The sequence below is a fragment of the Ochotona princeps genome, chromosome 10, assembly GCF_030435755.1.
Source record: "Ochotona princeps isolate mOchPri1 chromosome 10, mOchPri1.hap1, whole genome shotgun sequence".
NCBI classification, from domain to species: Eukaryota; Metazoa; Chordata; class Mammalia; order Lagomorpha; family Ochotonidae; genus Ochotona; species Ochotona princeps.
In genome coordinates this window covers 14,840,753-14,853,905 of record NC_080841.1, presented here as the reverse complement: position 1 = coordinate 14,853,905, position 13,153 = coordinate 14,840,753, and the positions used below count along the sequence as shown (strand labels likewise).

At 56.1% G+C, this 13,153-nt stretch overlaps 1 protein-coding gene across 8 annotated transcripts in view; it reads right to left on the bottom strand.

Annotated features, from left to right (window-relative positions):
- The window catches only part of ATP2B4 (ATPase plasma membrane Ca2+ transporting 4), an 83,418-nt gene that overhangs the window by 2,934 nt on the left and 67,331 nt on the right, over positions 1-13,153 (bottom strand). For 4 of the 8 annotated variants that reach the window (XM_058669036.1, XM_058669038.1, XM_058669037.1 and 1 more), the window contains 5 exons: positions 10,064-10,255; positions 9,452-9,665; positions 8,787-8,998; positions 7,908-8,015; positions 6,131-6,307 (listed from right to left, as the gene is read on the bottom strand). In XM_058669036.1, coding sequence (XP_058525019.1) covers positions 6,131-6,307; positions 7,908-8,015; positions 8,787-8,998; positions 9,452-9,665; positions 10,064-10,255 — 903 coding nt within the window. Of the gene's footprint in view, positions 1-3,468; positions 3,657-6,130; positions 6,308-7,907; positions 8,016-8,786; positions 8,999-9,451; positions 9,666-10,063; positions 10,256-13,153 lie in introns of all 8 variants that reach the window. The other 4 variants (XM_058669039.1, XM_058669041.1, XM_058669040.1 and 1 more) reach the window with 2 other exon arrangements.

The window sequence follows — 13,153 nt, the reverse complement described above, 5'->3', positions numbered from 1 at the left end:
CCGAAAGGAAAGGACTCGCTCACCCACAGGCCCCGAGCCTGGGTTGGAAGAATGGGAGTAGGGGGCAAGGACTGGATGCCAGGAAGATGGAGGAAAGAGGGCAAGGAAGGGAAGCAGTCGCAGGATAATTTTGGTCCCTGGGAGGTGGCTGCTCCCAGCTGGTCCCCAAAGTCTTCGGTCCGAAAGGCAAGTGGGAGGCCCACAGGAGGGATGGCCGGGTGTTAGGGGTGCGGGGTGGGGAGGGCAGCTCTTTCACTTTCCCACCTCTTAGGCAAAAGCACATGGTTGTGTTGAGAGAAGAAGGTGGGGAGATGGAAGTGTACAAAGAGTCAGCCTCATAAAAGGGCTGAATCGCCTGTCTGGGGCTTCCTGCCACTGTGTAGAACCTTCTGGAACACTATGCAGTGCTGGTGGTCCCTTCTGCCTGGAGCAGGCCACGTGCCCACTGGCTAAAGTTTCCTGCTTGTCCTCATTCCCAGCAGAGCCTGCAGATCCACTCGGCACGGAGGGTGCCCCAAGTGTAGAAGGCAAGGACTTCGGCCCCTCAGCACCTCAGCCAGGAGGAAATCAGGGAGCCTGGGCACATGCACCTGACTGAACAAAGCTGTGCAGCTGCATCTCCATCCCTCTATGGCTCGTTCTGAGCATGGCATGGGGGCATTTTACCTGGTGGCACACGTTGGCTCTCAGCTGGAGGAGCTCAGGTGCCCATGGCAGCTCCAGCCAGTCTTCAAGATGCCCCAGACTTTCCCTGATCGACATCAAACCTCAGAGTGGAGTGCCTTGCACCACATGAATCCAAACTCAGTGCTTTCTCATGGCTCTGGGAGATACACGGGTCAAACGAGTGTGTCCAAAACCATCCCACCTGCTGCCCAAGCGATGACACGGCCTGCCTTTTCCGCCCATCTTGAGATCTGGAAACTTTTAAGGAGTACCACAGGGCGGTAGGCACCTTTTACCACTAGTTCCAAAAAGCAATGGGAGTGTTCCATTGAAACGAGGACAGGGGAAATCTGTTCTTGAAAATCCAGTGGAGGGAGGGTGTGGAGCCCTGGGGCTGGCATTTCCTCTCACCTGCTGGGTGATGAAGCATTGTTACAGGTAAATGGTAAGGAGAGTAGAAGCAACTGGGGATGAGAAGATGGCTATTGGGGGGGAGTAAGGACAAGTCATCCAGCTAGTCTGCAGACCTTCTGGGCTCTAAAGCAAACCTGTAAGGGAAGCTCAGGTGAAGAGGGATCAGAGAGCTATGGGGGACCATCTGGCCTGTGCACAGAGAGAAGGGTGAGGAGGTAGAGTGTGGGGCTCTGCCAGGTGGCTCTTCGACTCTGCCAACGACTTGGGGGAACATATGTGTCACCACTGTCCATGGCAATACTGGCACTTGCCCCTCCCGGGAGCTGGTGTAGTGCTGGAGCAGCGTGTGTAGCTAAGATGGGGGTAGGGAAGCAGGTGGCATGACAGCTTTAAGTCTTCCCCATTTAGTCAGTCCACCTTCCCCTCTCTGGTCAGCATGTCTCAAAATCTCCAGGGGACACGTTTTTTTTTTTTCCGGGCACCTAAGCTATGGGTCAAGATGGCTGACTGAGGATGGCTTGGAGCCCAAGCAGGCAGGACCACCGGCCGGGTGTGAGTGCCCAGGGCCACTCTCTGGAGCCGAGCAGGTGGACAGAAGAGGACTGCATCTCCTCAACTGGAGGAAGACAAGGGTGGAGGCATCCCTGGAGGGGGAACCCCTGAAGAGCTATCTAATGAGGGTTAACCCACTTTGAGATCTGGAATGGGAACAGTTATGAATTCGGGGACTTGCAAGGAAGAAGGCACAGCTGGAGAAAGAGCAGGTGTGGCCTCCCTGGGCTTGGAGTCGCTCGCCTGGGAGGGCTTGGCCAGCCCTGCTCTGGAAGCCACTGGGTGTTCAGCCTTGTTCTGCCAGCCCATCACTGCTGACACTGCTGACGGCTGACACTGACCCTTCCTGCCAGAGAGGGATGGCTTGAAAAGCACAGAGGCTAATTAGGAGGGAGGGCACATGGGGAAGCAAGTAGGAAGTGAGAGAGGAATACGGCAGCACTGGAGCGAGAGGGCCGTGGCAATCTGTAAGGTGACATTGATCTAGTTCTTTCTTGCCTCCCCCCAAGCCAATGGACGCGTGTTTATCTGTCAGCTCCACATCTCAATCTCATACTGGCATACTTTTAGTCAGCTCAGAAATCAAAACAAGCCCAATTCCTGTCAACCTGGCCAGTTCACAATCATGTGAACCACAGACAAGGTATCGGGGGTTCTTCCTTCTCCTCTGTGCTAGGGTTGGTGGTGGGGCTGGAAGGGGAGTGGCAGACCTGTGAGGCCCCACAAGGCACTGACACAGAGAAACTGCATCATCATTAAACACCTTTGGGTTACTGTCAGCCAGGAGCTAGCTGCCTGCCCTCTCTGTGTCCCCTCTGGGAAGGGGAAAGGATAAGGAGCAAGAATCCAAGAATCTACCCCAGGAGCACCTGCTCTCAGCCCGAGTGGACAGCACTGTGATGGAGTGGCTGTCTGGAACAGGAGTTCCTAACAGTACAAATCAGACGGAGAGGGCTCGCTGGGGGTCGGGGGGAGGAGGCAATTGAACCAGCGTAGAGGCAAAAAAAAAAAGAAAAAAAAAAAGTTGCTCTTCAGAAACCCCTAAAAAAGGAAAAGGTTTAGTGAAAGAAGTAAACCATGGGTGTCTCTGATTTTGTCACCTGTCTCTCCTGCCAGAGTGAATCCACTGTGGCCTACAGCAGGAGCCTGGTCTCCCAAAGGGCCCGGAGGGGCAGGTGACAAGGATGCTGCATCCTGCCTGCACTCTCACCTGATCTCCTTTCTCCACTGCTCAGCCAGCTACAACTGCTGCGCTGAGACTGCCCACTAACAACACAGAGCCAGCCAAGGACCGGGGCCCCAGCAGGCTCAGTCCTGGCTCAGTCCTGGCTCAGTCCTGGCTCAGCCGTGCCGGGGTCCAGAGGGCGCAGATCCAGGGGGCAGGTGCACCAGCTCCCTTTCTGCTGCCGTTAAGTGGAGAGACTCGGTGGGTTTGCATTCGGCCTTAGCCTGGCCCTGAGCTTAGGGAGGGCAAGTTTACACTCAAGAGAGGCAGGAGGAGAAGACGGAAGCAACAAGGACATATCCAAATGGAGCCAAAGACAAGAAGACAGCAACGACAGCAGCAAAGGCAACGCAGAACGGAACACAGCGCCACAGAAGCAAGGAAACAGAGACCAGGAATGCAGGGAAACCACTGGGGAACGGACTACTGCCTCCAACACTTGAGGTTTAACAGCCTGGTTTAGAGAGGGCTTTTTAACCTCCCCCCTTTTCTTCCCTTGTGTCAAAGGTTAAAGGGAAATACCCAAAGGAAGAGCTAACCGCGGGGGAGTTGAGGGTGGAGGCCACGTGCTCTCTTGTGGTCATCTTAGCAAATCATGCATCATAAGAGACTCTCACTCACTGCCCACAGGAGATGACACGGCGGCAGCAACAGAAGTGGTGGGGGAGGTTCTGACGGGTGCAACGGCTACATAGGATGAGCTAGGAACCAGTTTTACATCAAGGTGTTGCCCCATGGTCTGCCGCCTTAGGACTCCCTTAACAGAGGCTCCCGTCTGGAATGTGTTAATTACTTCGATCTGCAAAGAATCAGAGCGTGAGACAGCTTTCAGAGAGAGAGAGAGAGAAAGAGAGAGAGGGAGAGAGAGGGAGAGAGAGAGAGAGAGAGAGGGAGAGAGAGAGGAGTAAGGAAGGGTGGTGGAGGGTCAAGGCAGGGGACAGCAGCGGCTGGGAAGAGGGAAAAGGAGGGGTGTCCCTCACACACTGGGCAGTTCACTGAAGGAAGCTTTCCCTGGCGCCAAGGGACACACCCATGATCGCATTCTCTCTTCCCTGGTGCCTAGGCTGGGCTTCCACGGGCACTCAGGCTTCCTCGGGGACCTCGCACGCCAAGGGGCTTTCCCAACGGCAGCACACCTCACGGGTGCACACACTCAGGCCGGCTGTGCTGGGTTTGACCTGTACTGACTTGGCCTAGGGGTGGGGAACCTTCTGGCCAAGGAGAGCCCGAATGCTTCTTTTGGCAGGGTTTCCAGGGAGATAACTTGCACGTTTAAACAAGAGACACAGCGAGTGTCGTGGACGGTACATGGATGACCAAAGTGGACAAGCCCCTGGACCATGAGACTCTGGGGCTCATGGCCTTCTGGAATCTTTTCTAAGGTGATCCTTTCCCTGGATGGAAGTGAATGGGAACTCCTGAGAAGGGTGCTCAGGAACCCTGTGGCCAGTGAAGGGCCTGGAGCCCTTGAGGGCCTGGCACCTGGGCAGGAAGCCTGCGTGGAGGAGCCGGGCTGGTGGTGGCAGCTGTGGCCGTGGCCTGTGCCAACCGTCTGCGTCGGTGCTGCTCTCTTCAGAGGGAGAGTGACCTGCATCCTTTTTCCCACAAAACCTAAAAACCAAGGGGGCAATTAGAGGGAATTCTTTGACCTGCTATGGATTTGGCTGGCAGATTCAGGCCTGACACACACAGTCCTAACGCCCAGGGTCAGCCCAGCGGGGACACGGGGAAGGTGCTGACGCCAGGTATCTGACCTCAGTTCCCCTGGCACATTGGCAGGGAGCCAAACCCTGTTTCCAAGGTGGGGCGGGGGCAGGCGGTGTCTTCAAGAAGTTCATGGAAAATGAAGACATCGAGATTTCTTTTTTATCAGAAAGAACATTATCTTACAATTCCACTTAATTCCACTTTCCACAGACTTTTTGAAGTACCTTTGTATTTACAAACTCCCTGAAAATCCATGAAACGTTTCCAGCTCACAGAGGCAGGTGCACAGGGAGGAGCATGGCTTTGGTCCCTGCAGCATCTCTAACGGGCTGTGTTTGTGCTCCGACACGGAGAGGTCGTGTAAGGCTACGTGGGCAGAGTGACCCAACAGACAGGTGAACAGTCCAGGGGCTGGAGGCTGGGGGCTGGGGGCTGGGGGCTGGGGGCTGGGTGTGGACGGAGAGGAATTCCGGTCGACCTCAGCCCTGCCTCCCGCCCAGGAGAGGAGAGTAGCAAGCAGGGCGCAAGGAGGCACAGGCAGGAGGGGATCCTGGTTGGGAAAAAAAAACCATGTAATGGAAGAGGAGGCAGGTGGTCCTGAAGGGAAGAAAAGCAGAGAGGTTATTTTAGAAAAGAATAGATCCAAAGGAAAGCACAGGGGGATTCAGAGATCGGAGCTGCAGGCACCAGCTTCTAGGGGCACTTGATGGGCTCAGCAGCCAGGAAGGGGTTGGTTTGTGCTGCTTCTGCTGGAACTGTCCCCCTCTCCCGACCCCCGCTGACCCTTTCTGGCAGGAGGTGCGGGAGCCGCCGCAGGATTCCCCAGCCCAGTCCTTGTCCAACTCCCCTGTCTGTGGTCTTGCCCGTGGGAAACTTGTTCCTGCCAGGCTTAACATTCTGTCTCCCCTGCACTAGCACAAGGGGTGGCCCTGGGACTTCCCAGGCCAAGTCGAGGCCAACTTCTGAGACAGAAACTGGTCTTAGGGATCTGCAGCCAGCTGTAGTGGGAAACAGGCCTGCTCTCCCGGGACCACTCTCAAGACCCTCGAGAGAGGCAGCATGTCCAGCCCATTCAAGAAGGTGCTTCCCGTTGCTTTTTGAAAAGCAAGTCTAAATCCTGCAGGAGAGAACTCCAGTGTGAAGTGGCTATTGTCACCACCAGGCTCCCTGTCCTGGTAGCGGGGCTGCAGGCAGTGGGTGAGGGGGGACCTAAGAGGGTGGGCTGCTTTCCCTGCGGGCCCTCTGGATCGCGCGCCTGGCACCCTAACAGCTGCATGGAGGGCTGTGTGGCCTGCTGCGGTGCTGACCCAGGGATCTAACCCAACCTTCTGCTGGTCTCTGCTGACTGACAGAGGCTAAGTAAGGGGGCCCCAGCATCACCCTTAGATAACGGGTTCTGCACACAGGGGCCTTGGCCTTGGTGCTCGGACCACCCTCCTCTCCCAGGAGCCCACACGGAGTCTCCAAACTCATCTGCCCTGGAGTGGGGAACCTTGACATGGGGAGACACTGGCTGCCCGCCCAACCTCTCCCACGTGGGGTGTTTTGAGGCCACAGGCAGAGTACCTGGGTCTGGATGCGGTTCAGGCCCCGGAACCACAGGATCTGGCCTCGGCGCAGCTCCATCTCAGCGTGGTCGATCTCGTCCAGCCCCTCGGCATCCTTGCTGATCTCCTCCTTGGCTGTGCCGTGGCCAGCCTCCTTCAGGAACTTGAGGGACTGGGTGGGTATGGCTGAGATGATCTGAAGAAGGACAGGAAAAACTGTGACCCTCTCCAGTTGTAGGGCAGGCCCTCGGCGTGGGGATGAGGGGGCCATGCTGTGCACCTGTATCCCCTGCCTGGTGGGAGAGAAGCAAAGAGGGGGCCCTGGCCGTCTGTAAGGAGCCTACGGACAGCCAGGCGCTCCACCGCCTTCTGTGCCACAGAGCGGCAAGAACGTGCACGAGTGAGTGCTTCACATCCATCTGTCTCAGCTAACACTTTCCCTGCTGCCGTGTGTCACTCAGGAGACATAGAGCTGCAATGGGAAGGGACCGAGATGGGGAGCCAGGGGACAATGGATCTGGGGAGAAGACAGCATGCGGTGTGCATCTGGGTAAGGCATGGAGGAAGGACTTGGGAGAGAAAGGTCACATGACACTACCTCGGGCATGGCATGTGCAGGAGGTGGGACTCGCCATGTGGCGGGGGACATGTGAGGGCTATTGGAAGACCTACAGCAGAAGCCTGGGCTGGTACAGGACCTGGCATCCCTCTTCCTTCACAAACAAGGGGATGAGGGGGCAGGGCCCACACGGGCACTCGGGTCTGGCTCTGTGTGTCTGGAAATGAGCTGGCTGCTGGAGCTGCTGGGCTACAGGAGGGCTGCCATGCTTTGGCAAGGCCCCATGGCCCTGGTGAGGCCAGACCCACAAGGAGGAACACGAGTTAGGGAGCACTGAGCAATGTCAGTTGTTCTGATAAACACACCGGCTTGGGAATACCCCTACCCCTAGGACCCTCAATTAAAAAAAAAATCACCGGGGCCAGCACTGTGGTGTAACAGGGCAGAGCCGCCACCTGCAATGCCAGCATCCCACACGGGCACTGGTTCATGTCCTGGCTGCTCTACTTGCCATCCAGCTCCCTGCTGATGCACCTGGGAAAGCAGCGGAAAACAACCCAAGTGTTTGGCTTCAGTATCTGTGTGGGAGACCCAAGGAAACTCCTGGCTCCTGGCTTCAGGCTGGCCCAGCCCCAGCCACTGAAGCTTTCTGAGAGGTGAACCAACAGATGGAAGATCTCTCTCCATGTCACTGTTTCAAATAAATGCATGTCTTTAAAAAATTATTTTATTTATTTGAGAGACAGAAAAAGCCCTTCCATCTACTGGTTTATTCTCCAAATGCTTGCAACAGCTCAGGCCTGGCAGGGCTCAAGTCAGGGGGTTAAAACTCAATATGAGTCACCTGCTTTGGTCGCAAGAACCCAGGTACCTGGGCTGTCACCTGTGGCCTCCCAGGGTGTGCACGGGCAGGAAGCTGGAACGGAGAACAGAGCCTGCCTTGAACACAAGGAGCTGGCTCCTGCACATGCCTGCCTCATGCCTGCCTCATGCCTTTAGCTTTTTTTTTTTTTAAATCAAGCAAAAGTCCATTAAAAAGTCCCATGCCTATCTCAGCTAAGCATGGTTGGAGAACAGACCAGAAATTTCTAAAATGCTGGCCCTGGTCCTATGAGATGGAGGGACCTTGGGTGAGGACAGGGGAGCTGGGTGTCCCCGCAGCTATACGTCTATCTCCTGTAGAGGAGCAATGTCTACAGACCGTGCATGCGCACACAGAGGCCATGCGGCAACTCACCTGGCCCCATAGCAGTTCTCCAATCCCGATGAAGAGACACCACAGCCACTGGGACAGGCTGAGCTTAGTGCAACTGAAGGGCTTGCCCCCAAACTCCACGATGAGAACCTAGAATGGAGATGGGGCAGCCCGCCATCAGCAGGAGGTAAGCTGGCCCTCCAGACCCATACATGGGAGCCATGTCACCTTCCAACCCGCACAAGCACACTGAGGAGGGCAGCCGGGGCAACAGGTGTGATCTTTACGGGACACCCGGGTCAGGTGGCAGACGCAGTTCCTCGGCTTCTGACTCGTGAAAGGTCAGAGTTGAAGGGGAGTGGAGGCAGCCCGTGGCGAAGGCCAGCAGGTGCCCAAGAGAAGGCATGGCAATGAAGGGCTGGGTGTGCACCAGTGCCAGCATGTGGTGAGCTTGCTGTGCCCTGCTCCCTGGATGCTTTACTCTATCTGGGACTCAGGTAAGAAGGAAGGGGCCTGGCCCTTCACCCCAAGAGTGACCCCAGTTCTTCCTGCAGGAGCCCAGGCTGCACTTGCTGTGTCCACCCCGCCCCACAGTATTCCTCTTTCTCTGTGCCTCCACTGCGAGCGCAGGTGCCCTTTGTGGCCAGGAGGCATCCAGAGGGGCTAGAACACCTGGCCTTTCTCTTGGCACCTGGGAAATGTCTGTGTATTTAGGAAAGGACTCTGTAAGCCCTACTGTATCTACATTCAACATGTGATCTTGCACTGGAGCCCTGGACACTCTGGGCTCCAATTTTAAAGCAAGGTGTCAAAGTGGAAGCAAATCTGGAATCCCCAGCCCCAGTCCCCGTAGCTCGTGAGTGTCTGGGGGATCCAGGCTCCCAGCTCAGCCACCTGACCCTAGCCACTAGTGGTTTTCACCTGGCTGATGAATGTGCCCAGGACCACAGAGCAGAAGATGAGGTTGTGGTAGATGCCAGAAAACACGTTCCTCTCGCCGTGGATCTTGCGAGAGTTGATCTCGTTGAAGAGCTGCATCAGCACAAAGGTGTTGAAGACGATGGTGTAGTGCTGGCTGGGCGGCGAGTGCAGGGGCGCCTTCCGCCCGCTGTCGATGTCGAAGAACTTATCACCTGGGGTGGGTGGGGAGAGGGTGGGCTGCGTTGGGGCATGCACATTGGCATTGACTGTGCTGGCTACTCACGGGGGCTGTAATCAGTATCTGAGCTGGCCTGGCCACTGCACATTGGCCTCTCAACCCTGCCCTCAACCTGCCTGCCTTGCCCGGCCCACTCTGCGCTGGCCTTCTGCCTCCATGACCTGTGGCTCGGGGGGAATGGTAGGGGGCGGGTAAAGATGAAGCTCACGAGTCAGGGGGACATAGGTTTACACTTTAGTGCCCTGAGCTGCAGTGTCCTCATCTATAAGGGTGGTCCACGCAGTCATCCCTATGGAAGCCTTTAGAGGAGCTACACACAGCACAGCATACCAGGTGGTGGCCACACAGGAGGCCACCAGCAGGTGGCGCCACTCTCCCCTTCCAGCTCCTTCAGCCGGCGGCCAGCCCGCCCCTGCCCCGCGCTCACCAGCAAAGACCAGGAAGAAGATGACAGTGAGCTGGTAGACCGCGTGGCCCAGGATGTTCTTCATCATGGTCCGTGAGATCAGGGGCTTGTTCCGGCCGTAGGGGCGGCGCTTCAGCAGCGAGTCCGTGGGTGGCTCTGTGGCCAGGGCCAGCGAAGCGAATGTGTCCATGATCAGATTGACCCAGAGCATCTGCACAGCTTTCAGGGGCGAGTCCTGCATGGGGGAGGGGCAGCCCCTTCAGCTCTCCTCGGAAGTGAGCCCCCAACTCCCACCCATGCTGGATCAGACCCACGTCCACCTGGGTGACCCAGACGACAGTGACTTAGCCTCTTTATGCTGCAGGCTCGTCCTGTTAGTGGGGCCCATGACACCTGGCCAGCCTGGCTGTGCTGGAGGAGCGGGATGGGGCAGGCTTGTGTGGGTGCCCATGACAGGCCGAGTGACACCTCAGTGCTAAGTGGTGGACAGCCTTTCTACACCAGCAGCCGGACGCCATGGTCCCACGGGAGCTGACTCCTGCCCTGACACTGATGGGGAGCTCCGCGGCACCCCATTTCCCTGGGCCCCTACCTCGTTCCTGTCACCTGAGTCCACCCCCCTACGCACTTCACCTGGGTGATGCAGGCTCCCGTGAAGGCCACGATCACGGCCACCACGTTGACCGTCAGCTGGAACTGCAGGAACTTGGAGATGCTGTCATACACGTTGCGTCCCCACATCACGGCCTTGACGATGCTGGTGAAGTTGTCATCGGTGAGGATGATGTCTGACGCCTCCTTTGCCACATCTGTGCCTGCGATCCCCTGGGAGGTGGGGAGGGAGGCGGGAGGCGGCACAGTGAGGGACTGGGCAGGGGTAGGGCTTGCCCACCCACGGCCTTCTGTGGCACGACTCCATTTCCTGATGGCCGAGCAATGGCAGGGCCGAGCATACACACCAGAGGGCGCTCTAGCCACGGAGAAGGACGTAGAGGAGCCCTTGGGTTAGGGTCACGCTGCAGAGGGGCCGCCCCCAGACCGGGGCTCTGCTCATCCCTGGCCTGTTGCTAGCATACTGCATAAAAGAAAAACTGGCTTAATGGACTTCTGGTGTGCAGTCCTACAGACAAACAGAACCAGAAGACCAGCTGCCCGGCTCTAGCGGGTGTGTGATGACGACGATAGCAGCTATTTTAGGACAGTACCAACAATAATTATGTTAACGCCACCGGGAATCAGCGTCCTCAGCTGTTGACATACAAACATAAAGCTGGGGAGGTGACATAAAAGCAGCAAGGTGGAAGTGACAATCCTCTCCCCTCCGGCGGAACGGCGATGTCAGGATTTAGAAATGTTTTTTTTTTTTTTAAAGATTTATTTTATTTTTATGGGAGAGTCAGATAAACAGAGAGGAGGAAGAGACAGAAAGGAAGATCTTCTGTCCATTGGTTCACTTCCCAAGTGGCCACAATAGCCAGAGCTGAGCTGATCCAAAGCCAGCAGCCAGGAACCTCCTCCAGGTCTCCCATGTGGGTACAGGGTCCTAAGGCTTTCAACTGCTTTCCCAGGCCACAAGCAGGGAGCTGGATGGGAAATGGAGCTGCTGGGATTAGAATCGGTGCCCATAGGGGATCCCGGTGCGTGCAAGTTGAGGACTTTTGCTGCTAGACTACTGCGCTGGACCCTTGAAATGATCTTTGAAATCAACAAGTGCAAAAGGGAAAGGGAGCTGAGGAGGGTCCCTCCCCGCTCTGCCTCAGGGAGGCCTCACAGCTGAGGACTGAGCTGGCCAGAGCAGCCTCGGGCGCTGACTGCCTTCCCACAGCCACTTCCTGTTGGATAAAATGGGATTCCAGCTCTGGGGTCAAGCACTCATGTAGCATCCCGAGAACACCTTGCCAGGTGAGACTCTGGCACAGCGGCCGGAGCCATGAGCATGGGCACCACCAGGGCACGGCGACACCCATGGGTCAGTCTGAGCACCAGGGTAGCAGTGAGCACCCGGACTGAAACACCTTGGGCGCACTGAACTCCTCGAGGCTGTCACGATGCCCACACCCCGATAACAGCAAAAGGGACTCATTGGTCACCCTTGGAGCACCCTAAAAACGCCAACTCATGGTCTCAAAAGCAAGAAAGCGAAATATCCCACCTGCCTTTCATGTAGGACCTGAAGCACAGGGTCTGGTCTCTTTTCTGTAGAAGTTAACAAATCAATCAAATCACAATACTGTCCTTTGGCAGCTCCTGCATGAGAGGAAGGATCTAGAGTATGACCGCTTCTCAAACCACTCGCTTAAAGGAAATTCATGCTACAACAATATGACCAAGAAGATCCCCAGCATGGGATGGCCTGTGCAGAAACAACAGCTCTTTCAAATCTGGCTGGGCCCACGCTGTGGCATAGCATGCTAAGCTGCCATTGCCACGGCAGCATGATCTATGGATACTGGTGCAAAACCTGGCTGTTCCACTTCTGATCCAGCTCCCTGCTAACAAGCCTGGGAAAGCAGTGGTGGACGGCCCAAGTGCTGGGGCCCTTGCACCCATGTGGAAGATCTGGGTGGAGTTCCAGGCTCCTGGCTGCTGTCTGGCCCAGCCATGGCCATTCTTGGTTGTTTGGGGAGTGAGCCAGAAGATGGAAGATCTCGCTTCCCATCTCTCCTTGTCCTTCTCTATAATTCTGCCTTTCAAATCAATAAAGCTTAAAAAATGAAGAAACATTAAAAAAATTCTTAAATAGCCAGGGAAGAAAGAGGCAAGGGGATTGTTTAGGAAACAGCAGACACTGCTGGCTGTGACTGCTCTCCTGTGTGTTGGCAAGGCGGGCCCAGGGCTGGCACATGGGCACGTGGCTCTCGGAAGCAAGGGGGTGGGTTCCACGGTATGGAGTCGATGTCCAGAGTGAGTGGCTGACCTGCACACTCTCCTTCTGGAGCCTGCAGTGCTGGCATGTGCCAGGCAGGAGGTGCCCAAGTGTCCAGTGCTGATAAAGCCCTGGGCCTGAGACTGGCTGCTCTGCTTCTGATCATCTCCTTGCTCATGGCCTGGGAAAGCAGTGGAGGATGGTCTTGGGGGCTGGGTCCCTACACCCATGTGGGAGACCTGGAGGGGGCTCCCTGCTTTGGATGGGCCCAGCTCTGGCCATTGTGGCTGTTTGGAGAGTGAACCAGTGGATGGGAGATCTTTTTCTGTGTCTTCCTTTTTCTCTCTGCAACTCTGACTTTCAAGTAAACAAATCTTTGAGGGCCTGACATGATGACTCCATTGGGCAATCCTCCCCCTGCAAGCACTCGGAGCCCATACGGATGCAGGTTCACGTCTTGGTTGCTCCATTTCCAACCAGTTCCCCACTTATGGCCTGGGAAAGCAGTAGAGAGATGGCCCAAAGCTTTGAGACCTTGTACCCATGTGGGAGACCCGGAAGTAGCTCCTGGCTCCTGGCTTTGGATTGGCTCAGCTCTGACCATTGAGGCCACTTGGGGAGTGAACCCAAAGATGGAAGATCTATTTCTGTCTTTCTTCTCTGTAAATCTACCTTTCTGATAAGTAATAAGATGAATCTGAAAAAGAAAAAATCTTAAGAAAAATCAAGCTTGGGTCCAGTGCGATGGCTTAGTAGCTAAATCCTCGCCTTGCAACCACTGAGATCCCTTAGGGGGCTTGGTTTGTGTCCCAGCTGTTCTATTTCACTTCCAGCTCCCTGCTAATGGCCTGGGAAAG